The sequence below is a fragment of the Gregarina niphandrodes genome, assembly GCF_000223845.1.
Source record: "Gregarina niphandrodes unplaced genomic scaffold scaffold00047, whole genome shotgun sequence".
In the NCBI taxonomy this organism is placed as follows: Eukaryota; Apicomplexa; class Conoidasida; order Eugregarinorida; family Gregarinidae; genus Gregarina; species Gregarina niphandrodes.
In genome coordinates, this window is record NW_011645815.1 from 27943 (window position 1) to 42781 (window position 14839).

General features: G+C 53.8%; 7 protein-coding genes across 7 annotated transcripts; 4 read left to right on the plus strand and 3 right to left on the minus strand.

Annotated features, from left to right (window-relative positions):
* Positions 1 to 13: 13 nt before the first annotated feature.
* On the plus strand, positions 14 to 2020 carry GNI_157580 (putative kelch repeat protein; the record flags this gene model as incomplete). Its single annotated transcript, XM_011134686.1, has 1 exon — positions 14 to 2020. One exon carries the CDS (start codon positions 14 to 16, stop codon positions 2018 to 2020), a length of 2007 nt encoding a protein of 668 aa, XP_011132988.1.
* An 88-nt stretch (positions 2021 to 2108) lies between these two features.
* Positions 2109 to 6215, plus strand: GNI_157590 (putative splicing factor 3b subunit 3; the record flags this gene model as incomplete). Its single annotated transcript, XM_011134687.1, has 1 exon — positions 2109 to 6215. The coding sequence occupies one exon, from the start codon at positions 2109 to 2111 to the stop codon at positions 6213 to 6215; it is 4107 nt and encodes a 1368-aa protein (XP_011132989.1).
* A 194-nt stretch (positions 6216 to 6409) lies between these two features.
* GNI_157600 (Cse1) lies at positions 6410 to 9487 on the plus strand (the record flags this gene model as incomplete). Its single annotated transcript, XM_011134688.1, has 1 exon — positions 6410 to 9487. The coding sequence occupies one exon, from the start codon at positions 6410 to 6412 to the stop codon at positions 9485 to 9487; it is 3078 nt and encodes a 1025-aa protein (XP_011132990.1).
* An 81-nt stretch (positions 9488 to 9568) lies between these two features.
* Positions 9569 to 9912, minus strand: GNI_157610 (hypothetical protein; the record flags this gene model as incomplete). Its single annotated transcript, XM_011134689.1, has 3 exons — positions 9569 to 9619; positions 9660 to 9747; positions 9788 to 9912. 3 exons carry the CDS (start codon positions 9910 to 9912, stop codon positions 9569 to 9571), a joined length of 264 nt encoding a protein of 87 aa, XP_011132991.1.
* Positions 9913 to 9973: 61 nt separating this feature from the next.
* On the minus strand, positions 9974 to 12006 carry GNI_157620 (putative DNA repair protein; the record flags this gene model as incomplete). The annotated part of the gene is made up of 3 exons (XM_011134690.1): positions 9974 to 10153; positions 10198 to 10822; positions 11099 to 12006. 3 exons carry the CDS (start codon positions 12004 to 12006, stop codon positions 9974 to 9976), a joined length of 1713 nt encoding a protein of 570 aa, XP_011132992.1.
* Positions 12007 to 12301: 295 nt separating this feature from the next.
* GNI_157630 (putative CSL zinc finger protein) lies at positions 12302 to 12538 on the minus strand (the record flags this gene model as incomplete). The annotated part of the gene is made up of 1 exon (XM_011134691.1): positions 12302 to 12538. One exon carries the CDS (start codon positions 12536 to 12538, stop codon positions 12302 to 12304), a length of 237 nt encoding a protein of 78 aa, XP_011132993.1.
* Positions 12539 to 13575: 1037 nt separating this feature from the next.
* On the plus strand, positions 13576 to 14553 carry GNI_157640 (hypothetical protein; the record flags this gene model as incomplete). Its single annotated transcript, XM_011134692.1, has 1 exon — positions 13576 to 14553. A coding segment is annotated over one exon (978 nt), but the record flags the coding sequence as incomplete, so codon positions are not given.
* Positions 14554 to 14839: the final 286 nt, after the last annotated feature.

Genomic DNA, 14839 nt, shown 5'->3' on the forward strand with positions numbered 1-14839 from the left:
TAACTAAGCTGCGATGGCGGGAAAGAATGCGGAGGCCCGGCAGCGGAAGAAAGAGAAACAGTCTCTGAAGGCAATGAAGAAGGCCAATAAGGGGACTGACGAGCAGAACATCCTAGACATTATGAAGTCGTTGGAAGACACGCCAGATCCGAATGTGGCGACCAGTGGAAAGGCAGCTGCGGCGATTTTTCGTATGGCCAGGAGCTCCTTTACCTTCATCCCGACTAAGACCGGCTTCGTGATATTCGGAGGTGAGTTTTACGACACCAAGACGTGCCGCGTTTTCGGGGACACGTACAAGTGGGCTATTGACAAGGACGACGAGAACCAGTGGAAAGAAGTGGGTCGACCGGGCGGCCCGAAGCCGCGTGTGGGGCATGCTGCGTGTGTGTATAACGATGAGCTATACGTGTTTGGCGGCGAATTCGCCACGGCCTACCAGTTCTACCACTTTAAAGACTTGTTCAAGCTAGACATCAAGCAGGGCCTGTGGAACGTGTTGGACGACGGTTTGTCTCCCCAACATGGAGAGAAGAGCAAGAGCAAGGCCAAGAGCAAGACCAAGGAGGCAGCGGCCAGTCCCAGTGGACGCAGCGGTCACCGCATGGCCGCCAGCCGCAACGGTCTGGTGGTCTTCGGCGGCTTCCACGACAACGGCAAAGAGACGCGGTACTTCAACGACTGCTATATCTATTGGCCCGCCATCCGCCAGTGGCAGAAGGTCGCAGCGGCCTCGAAGGACACGCCTGACCCCCGCAGTGGATTCATCATGGGTACGACCAATGACGGTGTCCTCATCAGCGGAGGCTATAGCAAACTCAAGGACTCTGATACCGGCGCCCAAGGTACCGTCTATGATGATATGTGGTGGCTCGACTTGGGCCCGCTGCACAACGCCTCGGCCAAGACGGACGGCAAGTCGGACACGACCGCGGCCGCCAACAACCTGCAGTGGACCCGACTCAGAAAAAAGGCGATTCCGAGAGCCGGGATTGCGTCTTGTCAACATAAATCGCTCATCTACGCCTTCGGCGGAGTCATGGACCACGACGATGGAGGTCTCACCATGAAACGGTCTTTCTTCTTCAACGATATTTGGACGCTAGACCTAGGTTCCAAGCAGTGGAACCCCCTCAACAAGAAACCCAAGACCTCTCAAGAACCAGCTGTCCTGGAAACGTCTGTGGGCCGAAACTCTCCCATTCTTGTCGAGAACGCTCCTTCTCCAACTCTGACGTTTCCAACCCCGGCGTCACTGTCCCTGGAGACCCCGGCTCTGGGCTCGTTGGCCGCAGCGTCGGGTGGCCGGCCTCGTTCGGAGCGCAATGAGCTGGCAGATGAGAGTATAGTAAAGGAAAATGTAGTTAAGGAAGGTGTAGCCAAGGAAAGTGACACCACTAACTCGCGGGACTATGTGACGGGCTACCGGGTCAAGCGGTGTTCTTTGCAGAAGGTTTTGCTCAGAATCTCTTTGCTGAAGGAGGCCGAGAGGGCGGATAAGTCGAAGAAGTCAAGCGGTAAAGCGAAAGAGACTGCGCCATCCAAGAACAGCTCATCTAAAGGTAAAGAGCCAGTAGTAAAGGTGGTGGAGACGATCGAGCTTTCCTCTTCTCCAGAAAGCTTGTGTGCTCCTATACCCAGAATCAACGCGTCCATCGCGGTGCGCGACAACGCTCTGTGGGTGGCCGGTGGCACGTTGGAGGTTTCGTCAAGCCAAATCATTGTCTTCGACGACGTGTGGAAGTTCGACTTGAAGCTTGGTTTTTGGAGTTGTGTTGTACGAGGCAAGTACTCTGAGCTCGTGAAGCAAGCGCCCAAGGGCCAAGACGTTGCAGAGAGTAGCGGTGACACCGACGAGGACGACGACAGCGCTAGTGATGACGATAGCGGCAGTGACAACGAAAGCGGTAGTGATACAGACGCTGAGGAAGATGAGACATATTCCGATGAATCATCATGTGATTTGGACGACTCCAGCAGTTCCGCGTGTGCGTTGGCCAGCAGTTCGGAGGCAGAGTAGACCCGAATTCGTTTGTTCGCCGAATTTGTTGGTCGCTTTGGGTAAGTTCGTTTGCTTTTTTGATGGTTGCGGGGGGATTAAAAATCGTATGCCGACGTTCTTGTCGTTGACGTTGGAGGGTGCGACGGCTATTTCGAAGGCGGTGGTGGGTAGTTTCTCGGCGTCGCGGGTGCAGGAGATAGTGGCGGCGCAGGGTACCGGCTTGGTGTTGTACAGAGCTTCGGAAGAGGGGGAGTTGACGCTGGTAAGTCGCGAGGAGACGTTCGGGTTGGTTCGGGAGGTGGCTGCGTTTCGGCTGACGGGGATGCAGCGTGACTACGTGGCGCTAACATCGGACTGTGGACGCATTGTGGTGTTGCAGCTCGAAGGGTCGCGTTGGAAGCGGCTGCACTCGGAGACTTACGGCAAGACCGGTGTGCGACGGGTGGTCCCTGGCCAGTTCCTGTGTGTGGACCCGAAGGGCCGCGCACTCATCATTGGGGCAGTGGAGAAGCAAAAGTTTCTGTATATAGTCAACCGCGACAACCAGAACCGGTTGGAGATCTCGAGTCCGCTAGAGTGCCACCGCGCGGGCCAGGTGACCTTCGATATGTGTGCGCTGGACGTAGGCTACGAGAACCCTGTGTTTGCTTCTCTCGAGGCCACTACCGATCCCCCACAGTCGCGGAAGCAGGTCTGCTTCTACGAAATGGACCTGGGGTTGAATCACGTGGTAAAGAAATGCAGCATCGACGTCGACCCCACGGCCCACTGCCTAGTGCCCGTCACCGCCGGGGAAGACTTCCAGGACGGCCCCGGCGGCGTACTCGTGGCCTGCCACAACTACCTCGTGTTCGTGAAGCCGGACCACGAACAAATCTGCTGCGCCCTTCCGCGCAGACTCGAGATGGCCGCCGACCGCCCCCTCATGACTGTGTGCTGGACCGCACACAAAATGCGCGATTTCCACTTCATTCTCGTCCAGAGCGACTACGGCGACCTATACCGTGTCGAACTGCGGGCAGACGGCCCGCTTCTCCACGAAATCGTCGTTCGCTACTTTGACTCCATTCCCGTGGCCAGTTCGCTCTGCGTACTGAAAACCGGCTACCTGTTCGCTGCCTCCGAAGTCGGCGACCACATCCTCTACCAGTTCCTCGGCGTCGGCAGCGATGAAGAGGACGTAAAACTGTCCAGTTTCCAAAGCGCGGCCGCCCTTCCCAGTGAGGCGGCCGGCCTTTCCAGCGAGACCGCCGCCGACGGCATGGACGGCGCGGCGCGGGTGATTTTGCCATTCCGCCCGCGAGGGTATCGGAACATCGTGCCGGTGTCGGCCTGTGCGTCACGGACGCCGTTGACGGAGATGAACGTGGTGGATTGTATCGGATTGACTCAGTCGCCACAGGTGTACGCGTTCCGGGGCGCGGGTCCGAGTTCGAAGTTGCTGATAATGCGGTTGGGGTTGGGTGTGACGGAGGTGGCCGCGTCGGAGGTCCCCGGGCGGCCGTTGGGCGTGTTTTCGTTGTCGGAGAGTTCGGGGTCGCCGGTCCACTCGATTTTGTTGTTGTCATTTGCGTCGAACACGTTGGTGATGCGCGTGACTGACACGATTGAGGAGATGCCAAACACCTCCCTGGCACAAGACCGCTGTACGTTGCACGCGGCCACGCTGGCGGACAGTTCGATCCTGCAAGTTACGGAGTCGGGCTGGATGCTGCTGCAAGTCGCGGAAGACGGCCCAACCGTACAGGGCGGGTTCGCAGTCCCACGGCGCACCTCCCAGTGGCGCGTGCCGCCGGGCAAACGCGTTGTCAGCGCCTGCTCCAACGCTACCCAAGTCCTCCTTGCTCTCAACGGCGGACTCACGGTTTACTTTGCGCTTGAAAACGGCGCTCTGCTCGAAGTAGACGCGCGTGACCAGGGCATCGAGATAACGAGCATGGCCCTCGTACCCACCCACAGTGACCTGCCCCAGAAGGGACTATTTGGCGTCTTAGCCGGCGTTGATCGCCTCATCCGAGTCGTCGCCCTCGACGGCGACCGCCCGCTTTGGCATCTGCTCTCGCAGTACCAGGTTCCCAACGACTCGCACGCCGAGTCCGTGCTCCTCACCACGTCGCCCCAGCCCTCGGAGCTGAGTCTGCTCATTGGACTGAGCACGGGCGTGCTCCTTAAGCTTGGCGTCGGACTTAACACCGGCGTCATCGGCGTCGGCCGCCCACGCCGCAAGTTTATTGGAGCCAACCCCGTCAAACTGACCGAAGTCGACGCCGCCGCCGATGGTGGCGGCAGCGTCAAGGGTGCCGCCGTGCTCTCCACCAAGCCCTGGCTTGCCATCGGACACCAGGAACTCCAGCCGCTCGTCTCCGGTCCCATCGACTGTATATGCTCCCTCAACACCGACCACTGCGCCTGGGGCTACGTAGCCGTCGTCGACAACGTCATGAAAATCGTCAACCTCGTCCGCAACCCACACGACAGCCTCTTCTCCACCGTCGAGGTCCCGCTCCTCTACACACCCCGTAAAGCGACTGTCTTCCCACCCCCACCGACCCTGCACGAAAAACAAGACGCCCTGCTCAAAGGACTCCCCATCATGCTGGTACCCCCCACGCCACTCCGGCCTTGGCTCATGGCCGTCATCCAGTCGGACCACAATGCCTTCGACTTGGCTACACAGGCTCAAATCAAACGCGCTCTCGAAGAAATAGACCTGGGTCAAGGCCCCGCCGCCGGCGCACCTCAAGAGCCAGGCGCACTTCAAGAGCCTGGCTCGGCGCCGGAATGGGGTCTCGGAGGCGATGCGACGGTTGCCCAAGCTGATGCAGCTGCCCAAGCCGATGGAGCCATCAAAGAGGAGGAGCAGAAGCCGGAACCGTTCGATGCTAAGCAAGAGGGAGGCGGGCAACAAAAAGCAGCGCAGGCGGGTCTGTCGGTGTCTGGAGGTGAGGACTCGCTGGAGGCGGAGTTCGAAGCGGGGTTGGCGCAACAGTCGGGAGTTGAAAGTGACCAAGTGGAGGGTCAGAAGGGGGTCGAGGGCCAGGAAGGGGTCGAGGGCCAGGAAGGGGTCGAGCAGTCAGCGGTGGCGGGGGAAGAGGAGTATGGGCCGACGCCGGAGCAAATTGGCACGTTCAAGGCGGGCGACGGAAAGTGGGGCGGCGCGTTGCAGTTGATATCGCCAATGACGGGTGTGTTGTCAACGGTTTCGTTCGGTGTGGATGAAGCACCGGTGAGCATATGTGTATGTCAGTTCATGGAGTATCCGGAGCACCCGGCGTTGGTGGTGGGTACGGTGACGGGGTTGAGTTTGAAGACGCGTAAGTGTCTGCGGGGGGGGTTGCGAGTTTATGTGTACGACGCAGCGGGAGAGTTGGCTTTGTACCACGAGACGCCGTTGGAGGATGTGCCGTACGCGTTGTGTGCTTGGCAGGGTAGGTTGTTGGTGTCGGTTGGGCATCGGTTGCGTATCTACACGTTGGGCAAGAAGCGTGTGTTGAAAAAGTGCGAGTATAAGAACCTGCCGCTGGGTATCAACTGGATTGCCGTGTATGAGAACCGGTTCTACGTGTCCGACATTCGAGAAGGCTTCCACGTCCTCGAATACGACGCCATCGAGAACTCCATGAAGGTCATTGCTGACATGATTGTACCCAGGTGGATCACGACTGGTGAACTTCTGGACCCCTACACCATCGCCGGCGTCGACAAGTTCGATAACTTCCTCGTCACGCGACTCCCCATCTCCGTATTCAAGAAAAACGCCAACGTGGACACTACTCCAATCACCACCAAATCAGACCTCTCGTACCTCACCGGCCGAAATGATAAGCTAGAAAGACTCTGCGAATTCCACCTGGGCGACATAGCTACCGCCCTACACAAATGCCAGCTCACCCTTAACGGCTCAGAATTGCTCCTATATACAACCATACTCGGCGCCATTGGCGTCATGATTCCGCTGCAAACACAAATTGAAATCGATTATTTGTCCCATCTCGAAATCCTTTTGCGGAACGAAGATGTCTCTCTGGTCCATAGAGACCACCTCTTCTTCAGAAGCGCCATATTCCCAGTTAAAAACGTAATCGACGGTGATCTGCTGATGACGTACCAAAAACTCCGAAGCGATAGGCAACTGTGGATCGCGCAGCAGATGGACCGAACACCCAACGATATTATTAGATTGCTAGAGGATATACACAATCGCGTGGTTTGAGTGTGGCCATAAATGCGCGCTCGCACACGTGCGCGCACTGCATTTTGTCACCATAATTGCTCCCCTAAGGTGGACTCCTCCCAAAGGGCTTCATAAAGCGGACCGGCAGAGTGGTATGTGTGCTGGTTGAGCACCAGGTTGGCATTTGTCAAAAAGCGATTGCTTAAGGGTCTTTGTTTTTATTGAGACTAAAAATGAGTTCGTTGTCAAATGAAGTCCTAAGAGCCCTGGACTCAATATGCAGCTCGAATGTTGAACAGATGAAACGGGCTGAACGTGAATTAACCGCGTGGGGATCTTCAAAGGACCCGAATTACATCAAGATATTATTTGAAATCGTCAATGGCGAGTCGACATCCCCTGGAAGACTAGTGGCTTGTATTCAGTTGCGAAACATTGTAAAGAGATCCTTAGGTGAGTTGCAGAACCTGGAAACCGGAGCGGCGCAAGACGAGGCGGTGATGAAGGTTGCGATGGATGAGGTGGTGGGGAGTTGCGTGAAGCTGTCTGGCCAGGAGCAGTTGTTGTCGTACATGTTGGAGATAGTTAAATTGGTTGCAGAGGACTACTTTCCGCAGGATTGGCCGGAGCCTCTATCATACTTGATGACGAATTTGGTTGTGCCGTTCTACACTACAGCTAGTGAAGCTATAGGTGACCCGGCCGGAATTTCCAAGATAGATCCAGTCGTAATGGAGAAAACGGTGGCTGCCTTCTTGGTGTTGAAGGCGTGCTTTTCAAAGTACGACTATGTAGGGAGTACCCCGGAACTATTGTCAAATTTGGCGAAGGTGTTGCATTTTTGTCAAACACCAATTCTGAATTGTTTCAAACTAGCGGCAGTGGTTCTGGTGAAATTCCCTATGGTGGATGTTAAGGTGTACCAGTGGTGGATGAGCATTTGCACTTCTGCCCTACAATGTATAGTTTCCTTCCACCACGTGGATTTGCCGGAGTACTTCGAAGACCACTTGCAAGAGCTGATGGAGGTGGTAAGTCACTGCTTCTTGGTCTCGGTGAGCGAGTCGTATATGGATCAGATTCCGCCGGGTAAGAATGCCGACAGCCCGTACGCCTCCGATCTGCTGAAGACTGCCTGTTGCAAATTGCTTTATTGTTATGTGTCTCGGTACACTGATGAATTCTTACCGTACATTGTGAATATGACAGTGGACTTGGTCAATTGTCTGGACAAGCTGCCAGTTGAGCCGCACACTGAAGATGTCTTCACCCACGGGTTGGATGTGTTGAAGAAAGCTGCGTACTACAGATGGCCGGAAGATGTGTACCCTTTTAATCCTAATACGGAAGCGGGGAGCGCTACATTACGGACTGTGTTGAACGGGATTATTCCGAAACTGATGTTGCTCAAAGCCGATGATTTGCAGGACATCGAGGATGATCCGATGCAGTTTATACAGCGGGACATAGAGGGTCAACAGCGTGTTACGCGGCGAGAGAATTTACGAGAGTTAATTACTACCCTCATTACGAGGCAGCCAACCGTCGTGGGTCCCCAGTTGGTGGCATTGTGTGGCCGGTGCATTTCCCAAGGGACCGATCCCCTCTCTCAGGAGTGTGCCTGTTTCCTGCTTTCGGCTATTTGCACGGAGACACAAACGCGTGCTCGAGGAGTCACAAAAATCCGTGGCGAGGAAGATATGATGCGCTTTATAGACTCCAAGGTACTCCCCACCCTATTGTCGCCGGCTGTGGCCTCCGGAGCGGGTAGTCTGATTCACGCCACCTATTTCAAGTTTGCGACTCTGTTCCGAAACTTTATCCCCGTGGAGTACCTGGAAGCGATCGCCGATATTGCTGTTCAAAAGGTGGTAGAAGGCACGTCCATTGTGCCCTCCTACGCGGCCGATTATCTCACGCATGTTATGGCCTTGAAGCAGAAGCCCAATGGCGACGGCTACGCCTCCGAATCATATATTCGAATAAACAGCTACATTCCCAAATTATGTCTTACTCTGCCGGTAGTTGTCGATGTTCTAGCCAACGATCTGGAGAAGATTGAAGACGAATTTTTGGTCAAGTACTTTTGGAGTTTAGCAGCCGTGTGTCCGTTGCCTCCTGCCGACTATATCAGTTTCCTGAAGAAGGTTTTAGACATGGTTAGGTCCTACGTGCTCAAGGGAAGAAATCCGCGAATAAGGCACTTTTTGTTTGAGATTGTCGGCAGCCTTGTGAAGCAAGCGCCGACCATTCAGGGCGCGGTGGGCATGACGGCCAATGCGGCGACCCCGAACACGTCCGCTACATCGTCGCAGCAGTCATCTCCGTCGGCTGGGAAACGTGTGGGTCTTGCGGACTTGGTTCAATTCCACGCGTATGTGGCCACCATACTAGAGGAAATGCTCCAGTCGGAGGAGACAGGTCTGCACCCGTACTGCTACCAAATTCTAGCCGGCTTGATTCAGACTCTACCAAGCATCTATACGATGGACGAGTTCTACGCCTTGGACCCGCCCCAAGCCATGACTTCAACCACCACCAAGCTCACCAACTTGGGTCAGGACCAGACGGCCGCACAGGATGTTGGTTCATCCTTATCTGCCTTAAAGCAATTGTACTTCCCGATGTTACAGGGACTTATGAGCCAGTCCAAGTGGACTTCTGATGTGGCCAGTGCTAACGGTTTGAGCGAATGTGTGTGCGCTTATATTCCGCGCATCTTCCTCTATGACGATGCCCGAGAGCCTATGATGAAATCCTTCCTCGATGGCTTCAATATCGCTTTCCACCAGCGAAGAGTTAGCAAGCAACTGAGCTCTAAGATCCTGCTGCACGTCTTGGCTTCATTTAGCCCAACCGAACTCGGATCCTGGACGCCAAAAATCATCGGCATTTTAATGCCGCAAATGATGGACACAAGCTCAATGGTCGCCGCCTGCATCTGCATCCTGCAATATCCAACCCTTGTCGAAGTCGTCAACCAAAACTGCGGGCTGGATTCGCTCCTACGAAGCATGCTAAAGATTTGCGACCGACCTATCGCGCTGCATGACAAGTTTGCCATCAAACTCGCCTGTGATGTAATTGCAGCCAACCACAAGGAACGAGACCTGCCCCGACAGATTTATGACGCGCTCCAAAAAAACATTACCATTGAAAGGAAACAACGAGAGGAGCAACAACTTACTGACCAAAATTTCGATGATACTTCTTACAATGTGTTGGCCTCCGTTCGCGACATAAGTGGAACAAAAAATGCCATCAGAAGAATCCTAGTCAACAAACAATTGGTAGATCTCGCATCTTTATAAACCTTTTTCCAACCACTTCCACCAACCATTACAAAAACGACAAGCAACACACATCGTCGTTTCTGATTGCGGTATCATTCATTACCAATATTCCTCAGCAATGCTTTCAAGCACACGAGCACCGCGATGCAACTGGAAAAAATATAGATCAACCTCATGCACGGTTTATTACTCTACGCCAAGCAACAGAATTTTGGTGCTTTAGGCGGTAATCGCTCGGATGGAACCACTCATTTCCCAACCTTGGGACATACCCTTCTCTAACAACGACGCAATGGGATGCTAGATAAATAAACTTACATAATTGGATTCATAATCGGTGCGTGGACGTTCGCAACGGGACGGGTGTTGGGTGAGTCACCAAGGGGAGCCAGCGATGACAAATCAAAGGCATATGTCAATGCCATACAGAGAAAATAGCGCATGTGGAACAGCGCGCACACGCGTGTTATACACATACAACTAACACATCTCTTGCCGCCTGATTTATGCTGCATCCCTATTTGGAGTAGGAGTGATTGACATTTGCAGAGACGATGTTCCGGCATCTCTCATCTGACCAATAGCCTCCAGCATGCGATCGTCACTGTATTCTGGCAGATTTCTCAACGTCCTTATGTACTCCTGCACAGTGATCCGTATCATACTATCCAGAGCCGTAAGATCCTAGAAAACAGACTTGCCGATAAGCTATAGCGGTGCTGGCTTACTATTTTGTTTGCGTATTTTTTAACGCAGTTGTTTAAATCCTGTTGTGCAAAGATCTTAAGCGCTCCCTTATCTTCCATATATTTGAAGATCATGTTTTCAGGATCATCGTCGTCATCACCATCTTCATTATTAGGCATTTCCACATCATCGTTCGGATTCTTGTCGTTTCCTGGATTTTGCTTTGCCTTCGATAGTCTGGATAACAGAATCATGTCTTGTGGGTTTGCTAACAGGTCCTGGAAATTTGCTCCAAATCTGCTGGCGCTAAAAGTGTCAGTGTTATAATCAGTAGGAAGTTCGACTCGTAATCTTATCAGCGGCAACGAGTTATCGTTGAGGGACCTAATCTGTTGCTCAAGCTCACTACCTGGATCGCCGTTATCATTGTTGTCACTTGCTACGACCGAAGACGGCTCCAACTCCAATTCAGAGTTCAGTATCGCGATGCTCCTATCCCAGCATATTTTTCTATCACTGTTGAATACATGGGTCTCCTTCAACGCTAACTCCGCCTCCACAGTCAGCCGTTGCCACAAATCATCCCGGGAGGCTATACCCACCTGTCTGAGCACAAATGCGCGAGGCGTCAGTAACGGAAATGAATGAAACCTGAATTTTCTTTCACTGGAATAAATTCAGTTTCGTTTCAGCTCGTTTGCCGTCGCATTTCCCACCTTGTGATCCCACCGTGTGGTCCCGCCTTGTGATCCCACCTCGCGATCCCACCTTGTGATCCCACCTTGTGATCCCACCTTGTGATCCCACCTTGTGATCCCACGTTGTGATCCCACGTTGTGGTTCCGCAAGACAGTAGCCGTCCGTGGTTGACAGACATTATACTGCCCTCAGGGACTCGTATGGCAATCCCGTTGTTTTATCTACCATGTGCATAAAGCTTACAATACTTCGAGGATGCCATTCTTTTTGACAGTAGCCTCTCCTCTCCTCATGCTGGTGTACACAGCACTGCCTGGTTGGCTGATGTAATAGTGTCCCGCTAGGCTTTCTTTGGGCTCGATTTCGCAGTCGTGTTCGTGGCCCCATATAACGATATCAAAGAAGCTCGGTAACATCTCTTCATGCACGCATCTTTTTGCGGGCACGCCACCTCCCTGCGTTTGTCCCTTATATCTATTTTGGTGTATGAGAAGAATGTTGAAACAATTTTCGTCACTCACGGGCTGGAAAGTGATCTTCTTTAAAGTAAACAGTCGATTCATTCTCTCATCCCCTATGTATCCTATTCCGTACAGTGCTATCCTGGTGTCACCCTTTTCTAGAATTACTGGTCTCACAATAACGTTGTCCAAATCATCTATTTTTCCGATGTCATTTACCAAGTTAGCGGCTTCCAATACGTCCACAGCCGCAACAACCTCCGCACCACCTTCCTGACTAAGCGGCGGATCATGGTTACCATGAATCATAAACAAAGGCAGCTTAATTTTGACTTGCGCCGATCGCTCAAAGTTGTAAATTCGTTGAGACCGACTCCCCTGCCGTACATTCGCCGGTGGCTCATCCGCCCCCGGGATGGCCTCAGGAAACAAACGTATAACTCGGAATTCGTGTTCTCTCTCTCCTAAACAGTAATGAGAAAGAATACGTAAGGTACGATGCAACGTATACTGACTCGGCTTCTGAATGTCAAACATATCGCCAGCATGCAATGCGAAATCCACGTGCGCTCTACTGGCATGTATCAATGACTCTTCAAATGCTGCAAACGAATCATTCGACCGTATCTCATCTCTCTCCTTGTACCCCAAATGTGAATCAGTAAATACTAGAATCCTAAAAACCGACATTTTTCTAAGATCTCCCCATAGTAAAAAAACGTCCACTCGACGACCGACCTCGGCAACGCTCGGCGGCCCACGGCTCGGTTCAAAACGTACCTCGTCTCCGACCTTCTTGGGTCAGCCTCGCTCGTAACCAGCCTCGCTCGTAACCAGCCTCGCTCGTAACCAGTCTCGCTCGTAACCAGTCTCGCTGGGAAACATAGACCCTTAACCGTGTTCGAGAATCTCCATCATGATGCGATATCATTTATCGTGTGGCGACATCCCGTTTGTACGGCATCCGACACAAAGCGCATCTTCATTACTGAACGATTATACGCACTTTGAGGGAGCAACTAGGACATTCACACACTCTATAACCTTTCGCGATGTCCTCTTTAGTGATGCTGAATGCGTCTCCGCAAGGGCATTCTAACAGGTAGCATCCAGCCGAGTCATCCCACTCCCACTCTTCCAGGGGCACACTTTTATATATTGAGAACCCAACAGCTTCTTCTTCAGTGTACAGGAGATCAGTCTCGGGCTCCCCCATCCACATAAAAAAAATTCGTAGTGGCGGGGGAAAACATTATTTGTTGGGAACCTGTTTAAGAACTTGCTTGCTTGTATGATTATGGTGTGGATGGCCAGTGTGGTGGCCAGCGCAGAGGTGTCGTCTTGACGATTGCGTTTGATTCAGCTTCTTGCGCTCTTTAGGGTGGGGGCCAAACTCAGAAAGACACTTTCTGGACCTCACTTGGACTTTCCGACAATGGGGTCCGCTCTTTTTGGCGCCATCCGGTCACAACCACACTCTTACGAGATCTGGCATGAAACGGGGGTTGGGATCGAGTCCAAAAGGTGGCCAGAGATCGAGACTGAATGGTCTGACTTAATGGTCTGACTTAAATGGTCTGACTTAAATGGTCTGGCAAACTTCCGTCCGATCTCTTTAGGAAAGATTCCGAGCATCTGGAACCCATTGCTTGCATGGTAGTACGGGCGACGGGTAGTCGAGAGAAGAGCGCCAAAGGCTATCTCCAACAAGGAGAGGCATGGTTGTAATGCCCGCGATTCGGGGAGGAGAGATTTTGCGCTGACTTAAAAAATCTGTATGCCCGAACATATACTGGCAGCTCCTGATCTGAGGGCAGCAAGAACCTTGGACAAGCCTGACTTTCGGAAAGTCTTGCACTCTCCTAATTCTAATTTAAGTAGCGCCACCACTGTGACACGCACTCTGAAAAGCAAACTGAACCCAAGTAAGGAGAATCCAACAGGCGCCGCAATGTGTTCTACGACCAAGCACGTCCCTCGTTTGCAAGAAGGCGTGTGCTTGCCTGCAAACATATACATGTTGGCACACGTACACGGGAAACACACACGTGTGGCGGGCGCTTTCATTAAGTTGGCCACACACTCGACGGACAGCGCGTGTCTGTAATACGTACAAGTGTGTTTATAGGTATTGATGGTAGTCGCACTACTACCACGGACGACGCACCGAAGCCGCAGCTACCGGCTGAGCGTTCTGTGGGGAATCGAACGTCTCCGCCGCCACTCGCGGAACGATGCCCGACCACGGACCGTCCCAGAATGAATAGAGAGCGCACCCCAGAGCGACTTACACCGGGTCGGCCCCCGCCCGCGGAGAGGTCTCGATCGGTGGCTGCGGCCACCCGCAATGCGAGTCCTAGGACGCAGTCTATTTCGAAGGCCGCGTTTTCGAGACCATCGGCGACGCTGCGGAGAGAATTTTCCGCTAGTAACCGAACGCGGGACTTGTCTGGTGGAGCAACCAAAGTCGCATCCACAACTATAATCAGGGAGCAGTTTAGACCTGAGCAGTTCAGACCTGAGCAGTTCAGACCTGAGCAGTTCAGACCTGAGCAGTTCAGACCAGAACAGTTCAGACCAGAACAGTTCAGACCAGAACAGTTCAGACCGCTCGAGTCGTACACGTACGCGACCAGAGACGCGTACGCGAACAGAGGCAGTTACGCGAACAGAGACAGCTATGCGAAAAACTACAACTATGTTAACAGAGACAGCTATGCTACCAAAGGCAGCTACGCGAATGGAGAAAGCTACGCGACCAGAGACAGCTACGTGAACAGTCACGCGAACCACCGCGAGTGTCAGGATAATCCTCCTGGCCGGGAGTTGCCGAGACGGGAGTTACCGAGTCGCGAATTCACGGCGACCCGGGAGTGGTCTATGCGGGACACGCTGAGTCCGCGGCTGCTGAAGAAGAGCTCGGTGCGCGATCTGACGGGTGGTGAGGCGTTGCGGGAGGGTGTGCCCCGTGAAGGCGCTATGGCGCGATTCATGTCGCGCGAGCCATCGCCGTTACGCGATCCTTCGCCGCTACGGGACGGGAGGCGTCTCGTGCGCGAAAGCACACTTGGCGGGGTCCTGCGCGAACGTTCACCTCTGGCTCGTGGTGTGGAACGTGCGAGTGCGCGCGGAGAGACGCTCTCACGCCATCCCGCCTTGGGCGCGCGTCGTCTGGAACTTGCGCACCAGCTCTCCGGCGCCGAGGACATCCTGGCCGCGCCCTTAACGCCCTCCCGCGTTAGTACCACCTACGCCCACGCCTCACCCCACGCCCCACCTCACGGTACGTCAAGTGGAAACGCTTCGCCGAACGTGCGGTCGTTCACGGGGTTCATGCCCTATCCGCACGTGGGGGTGGCCGGGAAGTCGGCGGGGGCCGGAAAGGCGGTCGCCAGTTTGGGGGCGAGCGAGCGCGCGTACGCAGGGTCACCGGTGTTCACCAGCTCGCCCTGTCCCGCACCACACGGCGTCTTGGGCGCGTCCGGCTTGACGTCAGGTGGGGGGCTGGGGTCTGGTGGGGGGA